The sequence below is a fragment of the Phoenix dactylifera genome, chromosome 14 (genome assembly GCF_051530095.1).
Source record: "Phoenix dactylifera cultivar Ajwa chromosome 14, Ajwa_hap1_PhDact_Kaust_v1.1, whole genome shotgun sequence".
Taxonomy (NCBI): Eukaryota; Viridiplantae; Streptophyta; class Magnoliopsida; order Arecales; family Arecaceae; genus Phoenix; species Phoenix dactylifera.
Window position 1 is genome coordinate 25,353,891 of NC_143203.1, and position 18,433 is coordinate 25,372,323.

At 37.9% G+C, this 18,433-nt stretch overlaps 1 protein-coding gene across 3 annotated transcripts in view; it reads left to right on the forward strand.

The window, feature by feature from the left end:
* RAPTOR1 (Regulatory-associated protein of TOR 1) overlaps positions 1–16,193 on the forward strand; it is a 29,861-nt gene extending 13,668 nt beyond the window's left edge. For 2 of the 3 annotated variants that reach the window (XM_008793968.5, XM_088710866.1), the window contains exons 11-23: positions 5,191–5,274; positions 5,388–5,498; positions 5,711–6,064; positions 6,140–6,329; positions 7,778–8,401; positions 8,541–8,870; positions 8,998–9,121; positions 12,503–12,627; positions 12,839–12,984; positions 13,089–13,190; positions 13,513–13,598; positions 13,818–13,902; positions 15,403–16,193. In XM_008793968.5, coding sequence (XP_008792190.2) covers positions 5,191–5,274; positions 5,388–5,498; positions 5,711–6,064; positions 6,140–6,329; positions 7,778–8,401; positions 8,541–8,870; positions 8,998–9,121; positions 12,503–12,627; positions 12,839–12,984; positions 13,089–13,190; positions 13,513–13,598; positions 13,818–13,902; positions 15,403–15,741 — 2,700 coding nt within the window. In that variant the 3' untranslated portion in view covers positions 15,742–16,193. Of the gene's footprint in view, positions 1–5,190; positions 5,275–5,387; positions 5,499–5,710; positions 6,330–7,777; positions 8,402–8,540; positions 8,871–8,997; positions 9,122–12,502; positions 12,628–12,838; positions 12,985–13,088; positions 13,191–13,512; positions 13,599–13,817; positions 13,903–15,402 lie in introns of all 3 variants that reach the window. The other variant, XM_088710865.1, reaches the window with a different exon arrangement.
* The last annotated feature ends 2,240 nt before the right edge of the window (positions 16,194–18,433 follow it).

The window sequence follows — 18,433 nt, forward strand, 5'->3', positions numbered from 1 at the left end:
GCTATAGCAACAGTATGAGTTAATAAGCAGAAGGTACAACTGTATACTGCAAATTTTTGAACCAATGCAACATTTCAATGAAACGACAAGCCTGTAAATGAGCTGAGATGGTATTGAAAGGTTGACAATTTAAAGTAGAACAGAAAAGGTTATGCATATGAGCTGAGATGATATTGCAAGAAGCCGCACTAGTTTGAAATTGTGGAAGAGGCAAGTGCCAGTGGAGGCAATTAAGTAGTAGATTGGTGCCTTATCTAGGTGGATTGGTCAGAGTCTCAAGCTGTTATTCTAATTACCAAGATGACTTGTAGAATTATGAAATTGATAATATGGATCGCGAATTGATGAGTTTTTGATGACTTATATTGGCAATGGGATTCAATGGTTGACAAAGTCAGCTGGAAAGTAAGAAACTGGATTGCAGAGTCAGTTAATGTCAATATAAATCAACAGATGTGTTGGGAAGTATTAGTACTACATTATAATTCCATGATTCCAAGTATTTACATGTACTCTTTGCATAACTAAGATGCCAGTGGTAGCAGAAAATGTTAATTATCTAGAAAATTGCAAAGAAAATTTAACAAGGCCGATGCATTTTTAATTGACGTATATAGGTGGAAGTAGTGAGGAACTTGATGTTGCAAATGAAGCTTGCTAGTCATTAGTGGTGAATCCAACCTAGGGGTTAAGACCAGAGCATGAGCAAAAAAGACCCTGTAAAGGAGGGATGGTGTAACCGCCTAGAAATCAATCTTAAAAACCTCATAGAATGACACTAGGATGATCCAAATATGCTTGAGTCATTGGCAAGGTTAAGGACAGGAAATTATTGTAGAATCCACAGAAAGGGAAAAAGGATCATGAGCAAATAGTTGATAAAAGTGCAATTTGACTTTATTCTGGTAGTCACTGTAAAATGAGCCATAAAGTTGCACATGAATTGTTGAACTTACAGGAGCCTAGGGGAGAGCTCAAGGAAATTCCTGGAATGAGGAGCGAAGTTCTACCACTAATAAATGAGGTGGGTTGTAGAAGCAAGAAGGTGGGAGAAAAAATCCAAAATGACAACCAGTGAACCATATTAGTGAAACTTAGCTTAGACAATATGGAGGCAACTTGAGGAGTCAAGGAGTTAAGTTCTGCATGGACCTACAAAGTGCGACAAACCATAATAAAATGGTGATATATTGTAAGAAACCATAATAAAATGGTGATATTGAAATTGTTGTGTGCTAAGGGGCTGTTTTGTTCAGGAGTAAAAATTCGGGGAGTAAGGAATAGCTATTCGGCTACTATAGACGGTATAGGATTTATTCTGCAGGATAAGGAATTTATGTTGTTTGGTTTAAGGAATAGTTTGAAGGGATATCCCGTCATGAGGTTGTTTGATTGGTGGAATAATTGAAGTGGATAGGTGGAATTTTGTACGCTTTGGATAAAATTGCCTGTTTAGAAAATTTTTTAAAAATGGCTAAATATGGTACTTTTTATCTCATGGAAATATGAACAATTAGCATATAGCCTGCCCCCTTGCCCACCCCCTTCCTAATCATGTACAACCATGCGCTACCCCTTGGACTGAAGTAGTGTAGTTCTTTTTAAATTTCCATTAGTACAAAATTGTCATTCCATTTTGCAGATAAAAGGTTGAGTGTATGGATGATTGCCACACCTGTACACCACTTCTCCCTTCCTCCACGCCAGGTGCTCCCAACCTGATGTTTCCATACCCTGCCCCTAGGCTTGATTAGTGCTAGATGTTTTTATTTCTAGCTGCAAAATTGGCCTTCTCCCAGTTACTATAAAATGTCTAGGTAACGAGGATCAATGCCATCATATATTGCAAAGACCGATATGTTGTCCTTCCCATTCCCTCCCTCCTGTGCCATTTCTGGCCTTGGCAAATTAATGTGTTTATGTCCATACAATCTTATGATCATTGCCGACATCATTTGAACTAGCCAAATAATATTTAACAACCACAATTGTGCATAATACCACTGAGGATTTAAAAGAAAATAAACAAAAGTAAATTCACCCTGGAATTCATAATGCAAACCTAGCAGACATAGTATACAATACTATTCCTATATTGGGTGCATCCACAAGTCATCAATTACATATCCGGTACTACATAAAGCAAAATATCATCCAAGAATCTGAGAAAGGAGAAGGATCACATAGGGCAGGAGGATGTGATTCTTTAAATTGGTGCAAATCCAATCACCAAGATTTGAGATGAAACGCAATTCGTCAATGGGAGCAAATGGTATTAAGAGGAGGAAAGGGTATTATAAGAAGCAAAAAGGTTATACTCCTAATTTTGAAGGAGTGAAGTAACAGAGTCAGCTGCCAGCAGATGTCCGTTTATGCTCTAGTTTACCTAAGACAACAGTACCTATTTTGGGAATGTCTAATACTCTAATGCCTAAGTCACTGAGTGGGTAAGTTGCCAATCCCTAAAACGGATGTACTTTTATCTATAGGTTTACGGCTACTAGTAGGTATTTTACCAGAGGTTTCTATCCATCTACCCTTGTGTGATTCTTGTTGAATCATATACTTGGGGGGTATTAAGAGGAGGAAAGGGTATTATAAGAAGCAAAAAGGTTATACTCCTAATTTTGAAGGAGTGAATTAACAGAGTCAGCTGTCAGCAGATGTCCGTTTATGCTCTAGTTTACCTAAGACAACAGTACCCATTTTGGGAATGTCTAATGCCTAAGTCACTGAGTGGGTAAGTTGCCAATCCCTAAAACGGATGTACTTTTATCTATACGGTTACGGCTACTAGTAGGTATTTTACCAGAGGTTTCTATCCATCTACCTTTGTGTGATTCTTGTTGAATCATATACTTGGGGGGATGGTGTGACGAGTAACCGGAGGGATAGCTGGATGTAGTTCACAGTGATTTGCAGGATGTGATGTGCCTGAAGGCTCCTTTACATGTGCAGTCATTGTGTTCCCACGAATGTATGATAAGCTCGGGCGACGTCTTTGAGCATTGGATACTTCTCATACAAAGCATGTGACTAGCCGGTAACTTGCCTCTGACACTCTAGCCATGTTGCATATATTCCTAGAACACGGCCAACAAAGACTGCATGAGTATCTTCCATGCCTCATAGTGAGTTGGCTCGTTCGGACCTTGCCACAAATGATGCAAGTAATCGTGCAATAGATTAAAGAAAAACAACAACACAAATTAAAAGTAATACGGTAGCTAAAAGACATTGTCTTAATCTGTGACCTTCCATCTCACAGGTCTCGTTATTTTCTCTCGCAATGCTTTCCCTCTTGTTCGCTTGTCTGTCTCCACACACATGAGCTCATGCTCAATATCACCACCATCCTCACTTAGAGGGGTAGGTCGAACCTCATACCAAAGTACCTATTATTGCCTTGGTGCCATTGAATAAATTTATGCACGACGCAATAGGCCATGGCATTGTCGCACTGGGTCCTCAACTTATATGGTGCAGTCACCTGAAGTATCTTGAACTGGATCTTCAAAATACCGAACTACTCAATTGCATTTCATAGCTGTGCATGGTGGTGGTTGAATCGTTCTGGATTTCGGTGCTGTCATTTCCTAACTTCTTGGTACTCGCTATTGTGGTACGGAATGTTATGATATGGAGTTATAAACCTATATGTATTTGCATAACCTGTGCCGATCAGTTAACATTTTCCTACATGCATAAGTGAATATAATGTGTTCGAAGATGATTTCACATATATATCATTGGTAGGTCAAATGGGGGAAAACTAGGAAACAGCTTACCTTCAAGTATCGTAAACCTCCATCCATGAGGACCCAGTGTAAGACCCGCATATCAGTGGTTGATCCCTTGTACCCAGTAGTGATGTACATGAATGTGTAATCAAATAAACCTGCTGCCATCACATTATGTGATATCCACCCCTTGTTGCGATATCGAGCTTGTTTCTCTTGATTCACTTCACTTGCCTTTTGCCTCTTATGATATTCATACACCTACTAGGAAAATTACCAGCAAACTGTACTTTTATCATTACTCATTCTTTTTTTGAACCTTAGAGAGAAAAGGAGAGCCATTACTTAAAAAGGAGAATTATTACTAAATTTCTTATTTATTCTTTAAGATAGAGGCAACTCCATTTTTGATTTTATGTATATATATACTGTATATACATATGTAATGATTTGCTCATGAATCTATGATGTAAACTTATCTGGTAATCTTTCTAATATTTGCCAATCGACAGGGTTGCCATCTACATGCATTTATAAAAGTTATATATGCAGCTCCATGGATTCTCTTTACTTTTCATTTTTTGTGGAAGGGCCCATCTCTGATGCCTTATTTATGTTGTTATGGATTAAGTTGGACTCATAGATGAACCCAAATATTTGTGTTTTCTTTTGGATAACTTTTTTAGTAATTGCTAATTGAGGGTATTAATATCCATGTGGACGGTATTAGCTACATGAACTGAGTTCCCAAGCTTGAATTTTGGGAAACACACATGTCTGATGCTGTGTGTGTTTATTCTGTCACACTTCATATTGAATTTTAATAAAAAAGGAGTCTTTCAGCCATTGTTTGAGTCATATGGGTGTTTAAACCTTTGCATGATTTTCTTGTCGTAATTTATAAGATTCTAACTGATGTATGACTGATTATCAGTGATGGATTTACTAAAGAATCAATTGTTGGTATTGTATAAAATTTCTAGAATTTGTTTGGATGGTCCTAAATGCATGATTGCACATTAAATATTGACATGATAGTTGCAGATATTTGTTCAGTATTATTATATAATTAATGCCTTGTGCTAGAACTTTGCTAGGTCCGAGCAAAATTCATCGCAACCTAGTTCATTGCCAGGCTGTAGTAGTTGAAAATGCACAGATGGTTTCATGTTGAACTGTATGACTTTGTTGTTTTGCCAGTTCTCTCTGTCAATTAATATTCAATTTATGCTTGGATCTTTAGGGGGCTCCTCTTTCATAGTTATATTTAAGCATCTTTCTAACAATGATTCATAAGCTAACCCTAAATAATTGAACTAGTGATTCTTGATTTTTATTAGAGATACCTTAGCATGTATATTTTGACAGTTCAGATATCTGAATTTGTGTACCAATAATTTTACCCTAGCTATTACTCTTTCTTGTTTGCTGATGCCATATGTTATTGTAGGTTTTGCTTAGCCAATCTCATCGATTTCGTGCACTGGTGCTTCTAGGAAGATTCCTTGATATGGGACCTTGGGCTGTGGATCTGGTATTTTGTTGATCACTATATTTAACCTGTCATTTATTTTCCATCTGTATACTGTTGGAGCACTTCTTTTATTGTGCTTTTGTGTTTTAAGCTTCACCTTTTGTGTCTTTTAGGCCTTATCTGTTGGGATCTTTCCTTATGTGCTCAAACTATTACAAACAACTGCAATGGAATTGCGCCAAATTCTTGTGTTTATATGGACCAAGATACTTGCTCTGGATAAGGTAGTTCAGTCTCTTTCTTGAATTAAGTTGTGCGCTATCTACATTACTTCTGTGCATTTAACATTCAGGAGTGATAGTTTCTATGGTTTTAAGTCAGTTATTAGCCGATCATAAGTCAAATAAGCTGTTAGTTTTGGCAATCTTCAGATATTTTATGTTGTTTCTCATCTATGTGGAATGTAACAAATTTAACATTTTTTGGGGAACATTAGTCTTGTCAGATTGATCTGGTGAAAGATGGGGGTCATGCATATTTCATCAAGTTTCTTGACAGCATGGATGCGTACCCAGAACAGCGTGCAATGGCTGCTTTTGTTTTAGCAGTTATTGTGGATGGACACAGGCGGGGACAAGAAGCATGTATGCATGTAAATTTAATACATGTATGCTTGAGACATATCCAACTAGCAAGTCCACATGATGCACAGACTGAGCCTTTACTTCTTCAGTGGCTTTGTCTCTGCCTGGGAAAGCTCTGGGAGGATTATCCAGAAGCACAGTTAGTAGGTCTGCAAGCAGATGCACCTGCAATAATTGCACCTTTGTTGTCAGAGCCTCAGCCTGAGGTAGGATTTTCCTTTGCTTTCCAAGTGATCAATTTAGACTATCACTTTTCACATCTGTATTTCATCTCCTGCCAGGTGAGATCTGCCGCTGTTTTTGCTCTGGGCACTCTTCTTGATGTTGGATCTGTCTCCTATAGGGATGGCCATGGAGGTGATGAGGATTGTGATGATGATGAAAAAATTAAGGCTGAACTAAATATTGTCAAAAACCTTCTACAAGTTGTTGGAGATGGAAGCCCACTTGTCAGGGCTGAGGTTGCTATAGGTAATGTAAATTTTCCCCAAAAATTCTGATGATATATTATTGAAAATATTATTTACCTCTCAAGGCTGTTATTTTATTTTATATGTTTTTGATATTACATGGTTAACAAAAAAATATCAGATAGCATCACCTGTTTGCATTGTAACAAGTTGATCGGTGGTCTGCTATGCTTTTGTATAGCAAGGAAGAAAATTCTATACTGTTTGATAGCAAAAAACATTTTACCTTCATAAATTGCAAGATTGCACTTGAAAGTTTATGAAGTCCAATGGATATTTATAAATATTGTTCGATGATGTTGACTTAGTTGCCGCAAAAACCAGTTTTCCATTTGGGATGTATATTTGCTCCAGAGACCTGAATTATTGTAAAATTGCTACATAGGTTGTTAAGTCAATAAAAAGTAATCAATTTTTTGGTGGAGGAAAAGTAAATAGTACAGCCAACCTAGAGTGAAAGTGATCAAATCAAAAGCCCTTTATAATGTAAATCACAACTAACCATCCCTTCTGACAGTATAATCCACAGATTTATTAGGATTTCAAGTAGAGCTTTTGATAGTTCCGTTCAGCTTGAGCCTAAAGCAAATTAATAAATTAAGCCTTGAGGTGAGATATACTTAGGTCTGATTTCGTATAATTTTGCTTATGTTCATTATCACTTGTATTCTCAGAGATCCGATTTACAAACTTCTTTCAGGATGGGTTTAACTTTCTTGCACTTGACATTAGTGGATGTATAGATATGAAAATTTAGCTTTTGTCCAACATCATGGCTCAAGCATCAGGCAGCGGTTGGTCGGGGGCTGGAAACTGGTCAGATATGTGTTGGATACTATATATCCATGCCACTGTATCCATTTTTCCCAGTGGATACAAACAGGGATGTGAATTTTAATTAGGCTTCCAAAATATTTATCCATAGGTTGCCCTAAACAAATATGTGTGTGTATCAGATATCTGTAAAATTTTTATATATTTGAAAGTCATCATATGTATTTGACATGAGTGATGGCCATTTTTTAGTTAAAGAAACATGGATATCAATCTGATATATGTGTGTACATGAATAGACATAACAGCTTTGATGGGATAAATCAACAAGATCTTTTTCAGAAGTTAGTCCTTAAAAAACCAATATAGCACTAGTTTTATAGCTGTATATATAATCAAAATATTATCAGGATAGAAAGAATCATCTTTTTGATGTGTCAATGTCCATTTCCATATTTATATCATTAAAGAATGTCAAGTTATTCTGTGTAAGTGTAGATATTTAATGTATCACCCTATTAGTATTGGAAATTGAGTTTATATTCCTGTAAACTGGTTTAACTTATCCTATTAAAGACATACAGCCTTTTGGACTGTAGGTGCTCATGCAGTATGCTTTCTTCAGTTTTGTTTTCATTGTGATTTGTGATTAAGATTGTTATGCTTGTTTGGCAGCTCTTGCCCGCTTTGCCTTTGGCCATAGCAAGCATCTGAAGTCAATTGCTGCTGAATACTGGAAGCCTCAATCTAATTATTTATTGGGCTCATTTCCTTCTTTGGCTAATATTAACGGTCCAGGTAGTGGATATGCTAACCCAAGCCAGTATATGCAGTCAGGAAGTGCCCTTTCCTGCCATATTGGCCCTGTACTGAGAGTTGGCAGTGACAGCACAGCTACTGCTCGAGATGGAAGGATATGCACAAGTAGCCCACTTGCATCTATGGGGATAATGCATGGTTCTCCACTATCAGATGATTCTTCTCAGCATTCTGATTCTGGCATAGTTATAAAAGAAAATGCTAGTAATGGGGTCATCAGCTATCCTAGGTCAAGGCCTCTTGACAGTGCAATATATTCACAGATTATTCTAGCCATGTCTACTTTGGCTAAAGATCCATCTCCTCGAGTTGCAAACCTTGGTCGAAGAACTCTCTCTATTATTGGTATTGAACAAGTGGTTACGAGGCAATCAAGATTTAGTGGTGCCGGCATACATCAAGGAAATTCCTCTGCTCCATCTGCATCTCCAAATCTTGCTGGATTGGCACGCTCTTCTTCATGGTTTGACATGAATGCTGGTAATCTTCAGGTTTTATTGTTCGTCAGTTTATTTGAATGTTATCATTTATCGTCTAGCATCCTTTAATAATCTGTAAAATATCATTGCAAAAAATTCAATTTTTGCACTGCTAATTTTATTATTGTTGTTTTATGCAGGTCATTTGCCAATGACATTTAGAACACCTCCAGTTAGCCCTCCACGGAATAATTACCTCACAGGATTGCGGCGTGTGTGTTCCCTAGAGTTCAGGCCTCACCAATTAAATTGCCCAGACACTGGACTAGCTGATCCACTTTTAAGTTCTGACGGATGTTCTGGAGTTTCTGAACGCAGCTTACTTCCCCAATCAACCATTTACAACTGGAGCTGTGGTCATTTTTCAAGGCCGCTTCTTACTGCTTCTGATGACAATGAGGAAATTATGGCTAGAAGAGAGGAAAGGGAAAGAATAGCCCTGGATCGCATAGCCAAATGCCAGCATTCTTGTAAGTGGAATGATGATTAAACTATTTGGGTTCTATGCCTTCGGATTTTTTCTATCGTTTAGTCATGTGGTTGCCTTCTTTGTTTTTCATGTAGATGAACATGATTTTATCTTTCTGTGACTTGCAGCTGTAAGCAAACTTAATAATCCAATTGCTAGTTGGGTTTCAAAGTTTGAAATGGGTACAAAGGCCACATTGCTGCTACCCTTTTCTCCTATTGTAGTTGCTGCAGATGAGAATGAACGTATCAGGTAATTGAATGGTAAAACTTTGTCCTTTCCTTTTATTTTAATATTTATCTCAATTTTTAATGTTCTATACCTGTAATCGTAGGATTCTATTTTGATGGATCTTAACCAATTGAGTACTTGTATGGCTGACCACAGATAGTTTGGGCAAAGTCTTGTTAGTTTTCTTTTCTTTCCCTTTTCCTTTATTCCGTTGCCATATATTATTGAATACCATCAAACTTTACCATGGAAATTGGTTGTGAAAATATAATCACAAATGTAAAGTATAAGGGCGTGTTTGGCAATCGCTTTTATTTCTTGTTTTCTACTTTGAAAAAGAAAAAGCATAAATCGTGACAAAAAATATGTTTGTTGGCAATGTTTCTGTTTTCCATTTTTAAAAAGTTATTTTCACTATTTCCAAAAAAACCAAAAGTAAGAAATTTTTATTTTCAATATTTTTTAGAAATAAAAAACTCATGTTTTATACTACCACCAACACCGGCCCCTCCACCATCATTGTTGTTTTCGCCGCCACCATTGTCGTTGCCACCACCACCACTGCCATTGTCGTCTCCACCACAACACCACCACCATTGTTGTTATTGCCTCTGCCATAGCTGCTGCTACCATCGTTATCGCTGTCGCTACCAGCACCACTTGTGTTGTTGCTGCCATCCCTCACTACGCTGCCATTGCTCTTGCCATCAAACTCACCCCTATCGCCATTACCACCCCTGCCACCCCTGCCGCCGCCACCATCACCACCACTGTGTTTATGTTTTTAAAAATATTTGGCCAAGACATGTTTATATTTTTAAAAATCTGGAAAAAATAGAAGTAGAATTTCTATTTTTTATTTCTGAAAATAGTAAAAATGAAGGTGATGCCAAACTTTATTAAGTGATTACTTGGTGCATGTACTCCATCATGTTGGTGGAAATTTTCATAGAAATGCGAATGTCTTATTCTTTTGTTTGATGCAATCTAGATCATTAGTCCACGCTTAAAATTCTAAAGTAGCTAGTGCAAGCTAGCTTGCTTATGATGCTTTGAGAATAACGTAACCCATCAATAAGTTACAAAAGTTCCCATCATTAATTATTAAATACTCCTTTTGGATTACATGTTCATTAGAATAAATAATTGTATAAAAACGTATTCAGTAACATGGTATAAAATTTTATCTTCATTGAATAGCTATGTAATAAGTTGTGCCTAGCTTTTTTTGAAATCTCATCATGTCAAATTTCTTTATCTATTAATTTATTTTGTACCAGTGAGCAGCGTGTCCTGAACTCATTGACCTGAACCAAACCCGACTGGTGGTCTTGTCGTAGGTTCATAGTCCGACCGTTGGTTGACCGCTGGTCAACCGATCAATAGAAATAGCTCGTTATTTCCATATATATTTCTCAAAACACATCACACCTTCCTCTCCTCTGATGTATCGAAGCTAAATCTCTTCTCGGATCCGTAACTTGCCCTCTTGACTGCTCTCACCATTGTTGTGAAGCTCTCTAGGCCTTAGCCTTCTCCTACTATCTTCTTTGGTCCCCCTTTTAGCCTTCTTTGCCTTTGCCATGGCTGTTGCAATCAAGCACCCAATATGACTGCCTTCCCCTCCTTCAGTGTCAATCTTCCAAACAACCCACTCCTCTCCTTTGGCATCACCTTATCATCATCTAGGTCATGCCCCTTAGCACATCCTCCTCGCCACTTCAGTATCAAGCTGGCCTTGCCATCGGTTCCCCTCAGTGTCCCTTCCCATCTCCACCATGATCTCAAGCCCTTGGTTGTCTCACTTCTCTTCACTGCTTTGATCATCAACCCAACTTCCTGGTGTTTCCCATGATGATGGCATGTAATGGAGAGAGAAATCAAGATTTCTTTGTGATGGAGCCAAGGTAGGGTATAGGGCATCATACTGCCCCTTCGATACGAGTTGACCTATGGGTTTTAAATTTTGACCTTGATGGTTCAAAAGGTTAATTTGCTCAGGTCACTAGTTTGAATGGGTTTAAGCTATTTCCAAGCCGTTGTGATCCCAACCTGCTGCACCTAGCAGGTGACATGTTGACCTGGTTGACCAGGTCAGGTTGATGGGGTCTCAGAATGCTGCTAGTGAGGTAGATTGTCTATCCATGCTCCTTTTTTCCCTTTTAGAAAAATAAAATGGCAACTTAGTATGGAAAGAGTGATTTTCATATCTGTTATATGCAACAAATTGTGGTTGCCCTTGGTCAAACTTTTCATATCAAGTTTTGTTAGTAAATTATTTCTTATTGTAATGTTTTTTGTTTTTTTTTTTTTGGGGGGGGGGGAGGTCTATATTAGAACTATCATGGTCTTTTAACAAATAAAATCTGATCAATGGTTAGTCTTTGATAAGTGCCTGTTCTGCTCAGAGAAGACATAAATATAGGGGCTGGCTGTTGCATGCATTGTTATAATCATTTTGCAAGAAAATTTTAACAGTGGATTTTCCATGTAGAGCTCATGTGTAGCACTATTTGAGGATTGAAAAGATTGAGAATTGATTAAGATTGTTTTGTCCCCACAACAAGGGTCATGGGAGGACAGTCAGGCTTTGGTTGCAAGGTTGAAAGAAATGAGATCATGCACGTACTCAACATTAAGCATTGTTTGTATGAAGCAAGTATGATGGAATTTTTGAGGTTTCAGATTTAAACTAGTTGATTTTGGACATTTTCTGTACTCAGGTAGAGTGTGGAGCTATATTGGTCAGCTTTAGATATTGACCACAGCATTTGGAATACCCGCCAGGAAATTGTATTCTTTACAAGTAGTGTAATTATAGAAATATTTTGATGTTCTTTGTGGTTTATGCTGATCGTTCTTTTGTTTCATATGCCAATGGAGGGAAGGCCTTGGCTAAACTGCAGGGTTGCTTTATTATAACCTGAGTGTTAACGGGTTCAAAATATGAAAACAGCCTATCTGCTTATTGGGGTATGGTTGCATGCAACATACCCTCCCTAGACCTACAGTGGCGGGAGCCTTGTGCACTAGGACACTCTTTTATGCCAATAGCTGACCATGTTTGGTTGATTTCAGCAACTTCTCTACACAAACACAAAGCAATTTATTAGCCTAGACAAAAGCAATAATAAGTTTCAAAATTGAAGACCGAGTTTATGAAGGTTAATTTATATTCGCTAATTGGTGCTTGGTCTTTTAAGTTTGCTTTTGTTTTATGATTAAACTCACTATGCCACTGAATAGTTGGAAAAGAATATTTTATGTTACTTGATAATATAGAATTTCATGTACTTCTAATTTCAAGATATCGACTTGCAGTATCTTTTATCTTCTATATTGGTTGATTACATGTTACAGTTATTCTAGTCTTTTCTAAAGCTTGATATATCAATTCCCCAGGGTATGGAACTATGAGGAAGCTACACCTTTGAACAGTTTCGACAATCATGATTTATCTGATCGAGGAATTTCTAAGCTCTGCCTTGTGAATGAACTTGACGACAGCTTGCTCCTTGTTGCTTCAAGTAAGCTGTTTGTTGGTAAAACTAGCGAGCAACTGGTAGTTGTAGTCTATGTGTCCTGGACCCTTCGGTTTATCCATAAGCACTCATCCAACACTTAAAATTGGTTGTAATTATGAACAAACTTTTAGATACTGGAAGGATCCAATTCTTGGGCATGTTCCTGCACTAGACTTGTTTGATAGTTTGTTCTGAATATGCATGTTGAATGCAGGTGATGGAAATGTTCGTGTATGGAAAGATTATACTATAAAAGGCAAACAGAAACTTGTAACGGCATTTTCTTCAGTTCAAGGTCATAAGTCTGGTGTTCGCAGTATGAATGCAGTTGTGGACTGGCAGCAGCAGTCCGGTTACTTGGTATTACTCCATTTCAGTCTTGTGTAATCTTATATTACTACAGTATCACACTTGGCTTGTGAGGTTCATAGACGAACACTTCCGCTCTTATGTTTTGGTTGTAGTACGCTTCTGGCGAGGCATCACCTATTGTGCTTTGGGATATGGACAAAGAACAACTTGTTAGCTCCGTTCCATCATCATCAGACAGCAGCATATCGTCACTGGTGAGTGTTTTTCCATCTCTACTAATATATATATATATATATATATATATATATAGAGAGAGAGAGAGAGAGAGAGAGAGAGAGAGAGAGAGATCAACTAATGAATCCCCCCTCTGGTTATGGAGATGTGCTGGTAAGAAAGCATTGTGTCACAAGTGCACCTGTGACCTAATACTATATTCATTTGCCCTGAATTGTCTGTGCTTGTCAGCCTACACACATATGAAACCTTGGCATTCTAACTATCTTCCCACTCTCTCATCAGTTTTTTACCTTGCTTTGCATTTTAAATGACTTGAGCTTCTTTTATTCTTTTTTCCAGTCTGCTTCTCAAATTCATGGTGGTCAGTTTGCAGCTGGTTTTGTGGACGGTTCTGTTAGGATATTTGATATTCGTACTCCTGAGATGTGAGAATCCACATACTTTCTACAGAATTCTGGCTGTGATAAATTTGGTTAACTATTTCCTGAATAACTGAATATTAAGAAAGTTGTTTTATTTTCAATCTCCCCGATCACCAGACAGCTAAATTATTTATTTGTGATGGTTATTCCAAAATTTTCCTTGAACGACAAATTGTGCCTCTCAGAATTGTATCTGATTATTAGTCATGCCTGGTGTTGTAGGCTTGTCTGTACAGCAAGACCACATACTCAAAGAGTGGAAAGAGTTGTTGGGCTCGGCTTTCAACCTGGTCTTGATCCTGCCAAGGTAACAACATTCATCAACTAGCTTGTTTTATAATATTTTCTATGTTCATATTAACAACTGTCTTGACCTTAGGAGTTTGGAATGATTAAATTATGATGTTAGACCCATTTCAAAAATGTCCTCCTGCTCCATTACTGGTCTACAGAAGAAAATGTAGCTTATCGTTGCTATGTTGCTTGTTCCAACTCTTGCTCCTGTTCTTGTGGTTTTCAAGAGCTATAATCTATAAAATTCAATTGTAAGCAGTGAGAAAGAGAAAAGAAAGAGGGGGTAGAATGCAGGATATTAATTTGAACATAACTTTTAAATTTTTTTTTCAATCACATGGGAACTAAGACAGGTGTTTTGGTCATCTGATGCATGCTCTAAAGTTATGCTTCAATTTAACTCAACAGTAACAAATGTACTATCAAGATTCCAGATTCTTTAATAGGGGGCTGCTGCTGTTAGGGATCTCCTATAAAGAATGAAAAGGAGTTAGCCGATGGAAAAGAAATGGGAAGTGATTTAAGCACATGGATGATTCCAGACTTCATGGTCTCTTGTCTTGAGAAAATAGTTAATTTGCCCCCTTATTAGCAGCTCATCACATAAAACATAATTTATATTTTTGCATGTATGGTGTCGGTCATATGACTTCGAATTAGAAGTCATGAATGAGTAAAAAATAGGAAAAAAATCGATGCTTCACATTTGGTTAAAGATTGGAGGATTAATATTACCTATACTACCTCCTTCCCCTTATCTCACTTTTATGTGAGCGAATCTTCTCCTGAGCTTTTAGATTGTCGGGCTTGCCTTTGAAAGCGAGCAAATGCAGAGAGTTGAAGGTTGCATCCTAGTGTCGTAATTATTCGCATTTTTTCTTTTCGTTTTTCCCTTGAGGTAGAGAGCGGGCCTTAGTGCAATGGTGTGAGGTTGGTACATTGTGACTTGAGTGTCAGGGATTCGAACATGAAAACAGCTTTTCTGCATGTGGGGGTAAGGCTACGTAGATCTAACCTTAGACCACACAATGGCAGGAGCCTGGTGCACCGGAACACCACTTTTTTCCTGCAGGTATATGTGGAAGATGGATGATGTCATGCCAGCTTTTGAAAGTTCTACATTCCTCATCCAAGCTGGCGAAAGCAACAGCATTTTTTTAATCCTTTGTTCTCTATATAAGGTGGCTATGCATATCTGACCTGGCCTGTATTTTGTCCGACCCAATCTGATTGCCACCCCTATCTCTATAAATATCTAGTAACTTAAAATTTTGATTTTATATTTTGCATTTAGGACACAAGTCACCTTGCAGATTATATCTTCCCTTGGTAGCATTTTATGCTGCATGAGAATGGCAGTTTCCGCCTAACCTATTCTGTAATTTATACCTGATGATAAAGATCTGGTTGATTAATCCTTTTTATGCATTTTTATAGTGTCTCATGTCTCTTTGGGTGCTTTTATGTGGCAAAGGTGGCATAATGTATGGTATCTTTAACTATTTGGATGCAGATTGTCAGTGCATCTCAAGCAGGAGATATTCAGTTTTTGGATATAAGAAATCACACTGAGGCATATCTCACTATTGATGCCCATAGGGGCTCTCTTACGGCCTTGGCGGTTCATCGCCATGCTTCAGTTATTGCAAGTGGCTCAGCCAAGCAGATCGTGAAAATCTTTAGCCTAGAAGGAGAGCAGCTGAGCATCATCAGATATTACCCAACTTTCATGGCTCAGAGAATAGGATCTGTCAACTGCCTCACTTTCCATCCTTACAGAGTACTCCTTGCAGCCGGTACTGCTGATGCCTGCATATCCATCTATCCACTTGACAGCTACCAAACAAGATAATTTGTGATCAGTGAGTTCCATCATGGGCGAGAAAAAAGATGTCCACATCTTACCCAACCAGCATGCCTGTTGTCACATTCAGACTAGCGGGCTGATCTCTCGCTGAAGCTATTGGCATTGTCACCGGTTGGATATATACACCTTTGGCCTGCATGTGAAATTTGTATGTTATAATATTCATTAGCCTCCTGCAGAAGGTCTCAGTTAATCCCGTTTCTACTTACCCTTGGAGGCTCTTACAAATAATTTTGATACCTAGGTAAAAGATGTAAATAGTTTCCTTTATTTCAATGCTTTCTAGCCCCTTTCTTCCCCCCTTTGTTCAATTTGTAAAAGTGCCAGACTCTTCATATTATAAATTAAATAGGGTTGGGCTCTTCCTGGGCAAGGGGTATTGGTGTTGTATTTAAAAAATCCTTGTCTTCCAAGTGCACTTTCTCGCTGATCTCTAATTTTGATGTCCTTAATGAGCTTTCCTTGCTAGAATATAGCTTAATGTTCATTTCGACCTTTTCGAATAGCATGAGAGGTTGATAGTGGCAGGGATGATAATTTGATATAGGCTTGTTAGTTTGAAGTTTAGTTCAGTTTTTCTTAGCATTGCTCATAAACATTGCCTTGATGATTTCAGTGAATTCCAGTGGAGTTGCGCAGTTTATATATCTCAACTGTTTTTAGAGATTTTTCATGGCTTGAATACATTCAAATATATGATGGACATTCATTATTTTTTTCCCTTTTTTAACTGTACATCCTTATCAATTAGGCTTGCATAAAGATTTATTTTGCTCCGTAGCTGTTTTGTGGTTTTCTTTGCAAAAAATATCGATCCATGTTATCTTAATTCAATATGCGTCAATGTAAAGATGGCTCCGCTGGAGAGAGGATTGGAGAGAGGATATACGATCATGAATATGATGACTTCATGGTTCTCATTTGTATTCTGCTCTTCCAATCCATAGAAGGTAGCAAATTCCAAATATTGTGATATGAAAGCGCTGATCATGCTTTTTTGATTTTACATTTAGAAACTTGGATCATTTTTTAAATATCTTTTGAAGTTTGTACGCTGAGAAAAATAATGTGCGAGGTTGTTGGTTTAAAGAAGAAAATGGACGGGAAAGAATTTTATTTTGATTTATAGAAAGTGCATTGCATTATAAAGATTGGATCGTTGCTGCATTTGGAGAAAATGTTGAAGCCACTGACACAATATTCGATGATCTGGGTATTCTTCATGCTTTTATAGAAATTTTGATTGATGGTGAAGCTGCATTATGATGTTAGATATTCAATATTAGAGGTGATGTTTTGTGATGATGTATTGTTGATGGTCTTGCTTATGCTTGAGCCAGAGTATCTACCGAGCATACTGAAACAGGTCTACAACGATAGCGGGTTTCTGTTGTTTTGCCGGTGGTGAGTTGTTTCGCCTGGAAACCCCCATATCAGGGTACTGTGGTAGTGTATTGAATGAAGAGACTCTTCGACGCTAATGTTCCTATGGCAGAGCTTTGGGTGCATATTGGGACGGTGTTTGAGTTGCGAGCCAGTAGAGTCTACAATGAGGGCGGCTCCTTGACTCTGTTTGGCTGAATCCACAAATTAACCCAGTCTTTTGAGATATTCACCCTTTGCTCCTAGATATTTGGCGTATGTTGTGGCGCCTGACTCAATTTAAGACATCTCATATATGAAGAGAGGATAATGGACTGGCTGTTTGGGCTGCACCGTATGTTACTCGTTTACATTGATACTTGTTCGTGGACGTCTCTCGATAATTGTCCTGTGGGCATAAGGATAAATTGTTCTGTGACTCGGTTGTATTGACACTCGATAACCGAAACAGGACTTCTAAGAGAAATTTTGACTCCATGAATTATATGGTTTCTATTTTATACAAGGTGCGTAAAAGAAATATGACTCATTTGCACGGATGCAGATTGGCTGTTTTCTTCTGATCCATGGCTAAGCCATCAGTCAATCACCGTGCATTGGCACTATGGCAGTCATGTTGATGGATTATAGATTTTTTTTTTTTTTTTGAGAATATGGATTATAGAATTCTTGTTAAGCTCTTATAAAGTTGAAAATGGATTCACTTGTAACCGCAGGAACTTTAATTGGTTTAAGGTTTAAACATCAAATCAAGAGTACCAGAGTTGATATGTAAATGTTTAGTATACAACGGGTGGTGAATAAACCCTTGTTCAGCTGTGCTGTTAGCTTGTTTCATTCTGCCTTTGTCACATGCGTAGCATGTGTGGAGTCCTTTGATGCAAAACTTGTACTCTACTTGGATAACCATGTCAGAATCAAATGTTGAAACCAACCCTTCAGATTACAGCTCTTTAGATGCCACAGATTCTGAATACTTGCCCTCAATATTTGTAGTTACACCTTCCCCTCACAGGTCTCTCGCTCCCCCTCACAAGGAGCCAACTAGGAAGGAATGCTACTATAAGCTCGAGGAAGCAAGTCGAAACCTCAATCTCCAACACCGAGCTTCAGGGATACTGACTCCGAATGCAAGAACTCATTTACGAACTTGAATATAAGTAATGTGGGTGCTCTTAGTAAGTATGATTCTTTGTGCTCGTTTAGATTACCTAGTAGGATTGAATTGGATTTCTTGATTTGTGGATCGGTAAGGGCATTTGTGCATGGCCGATATTAATCCAATACACTCCTG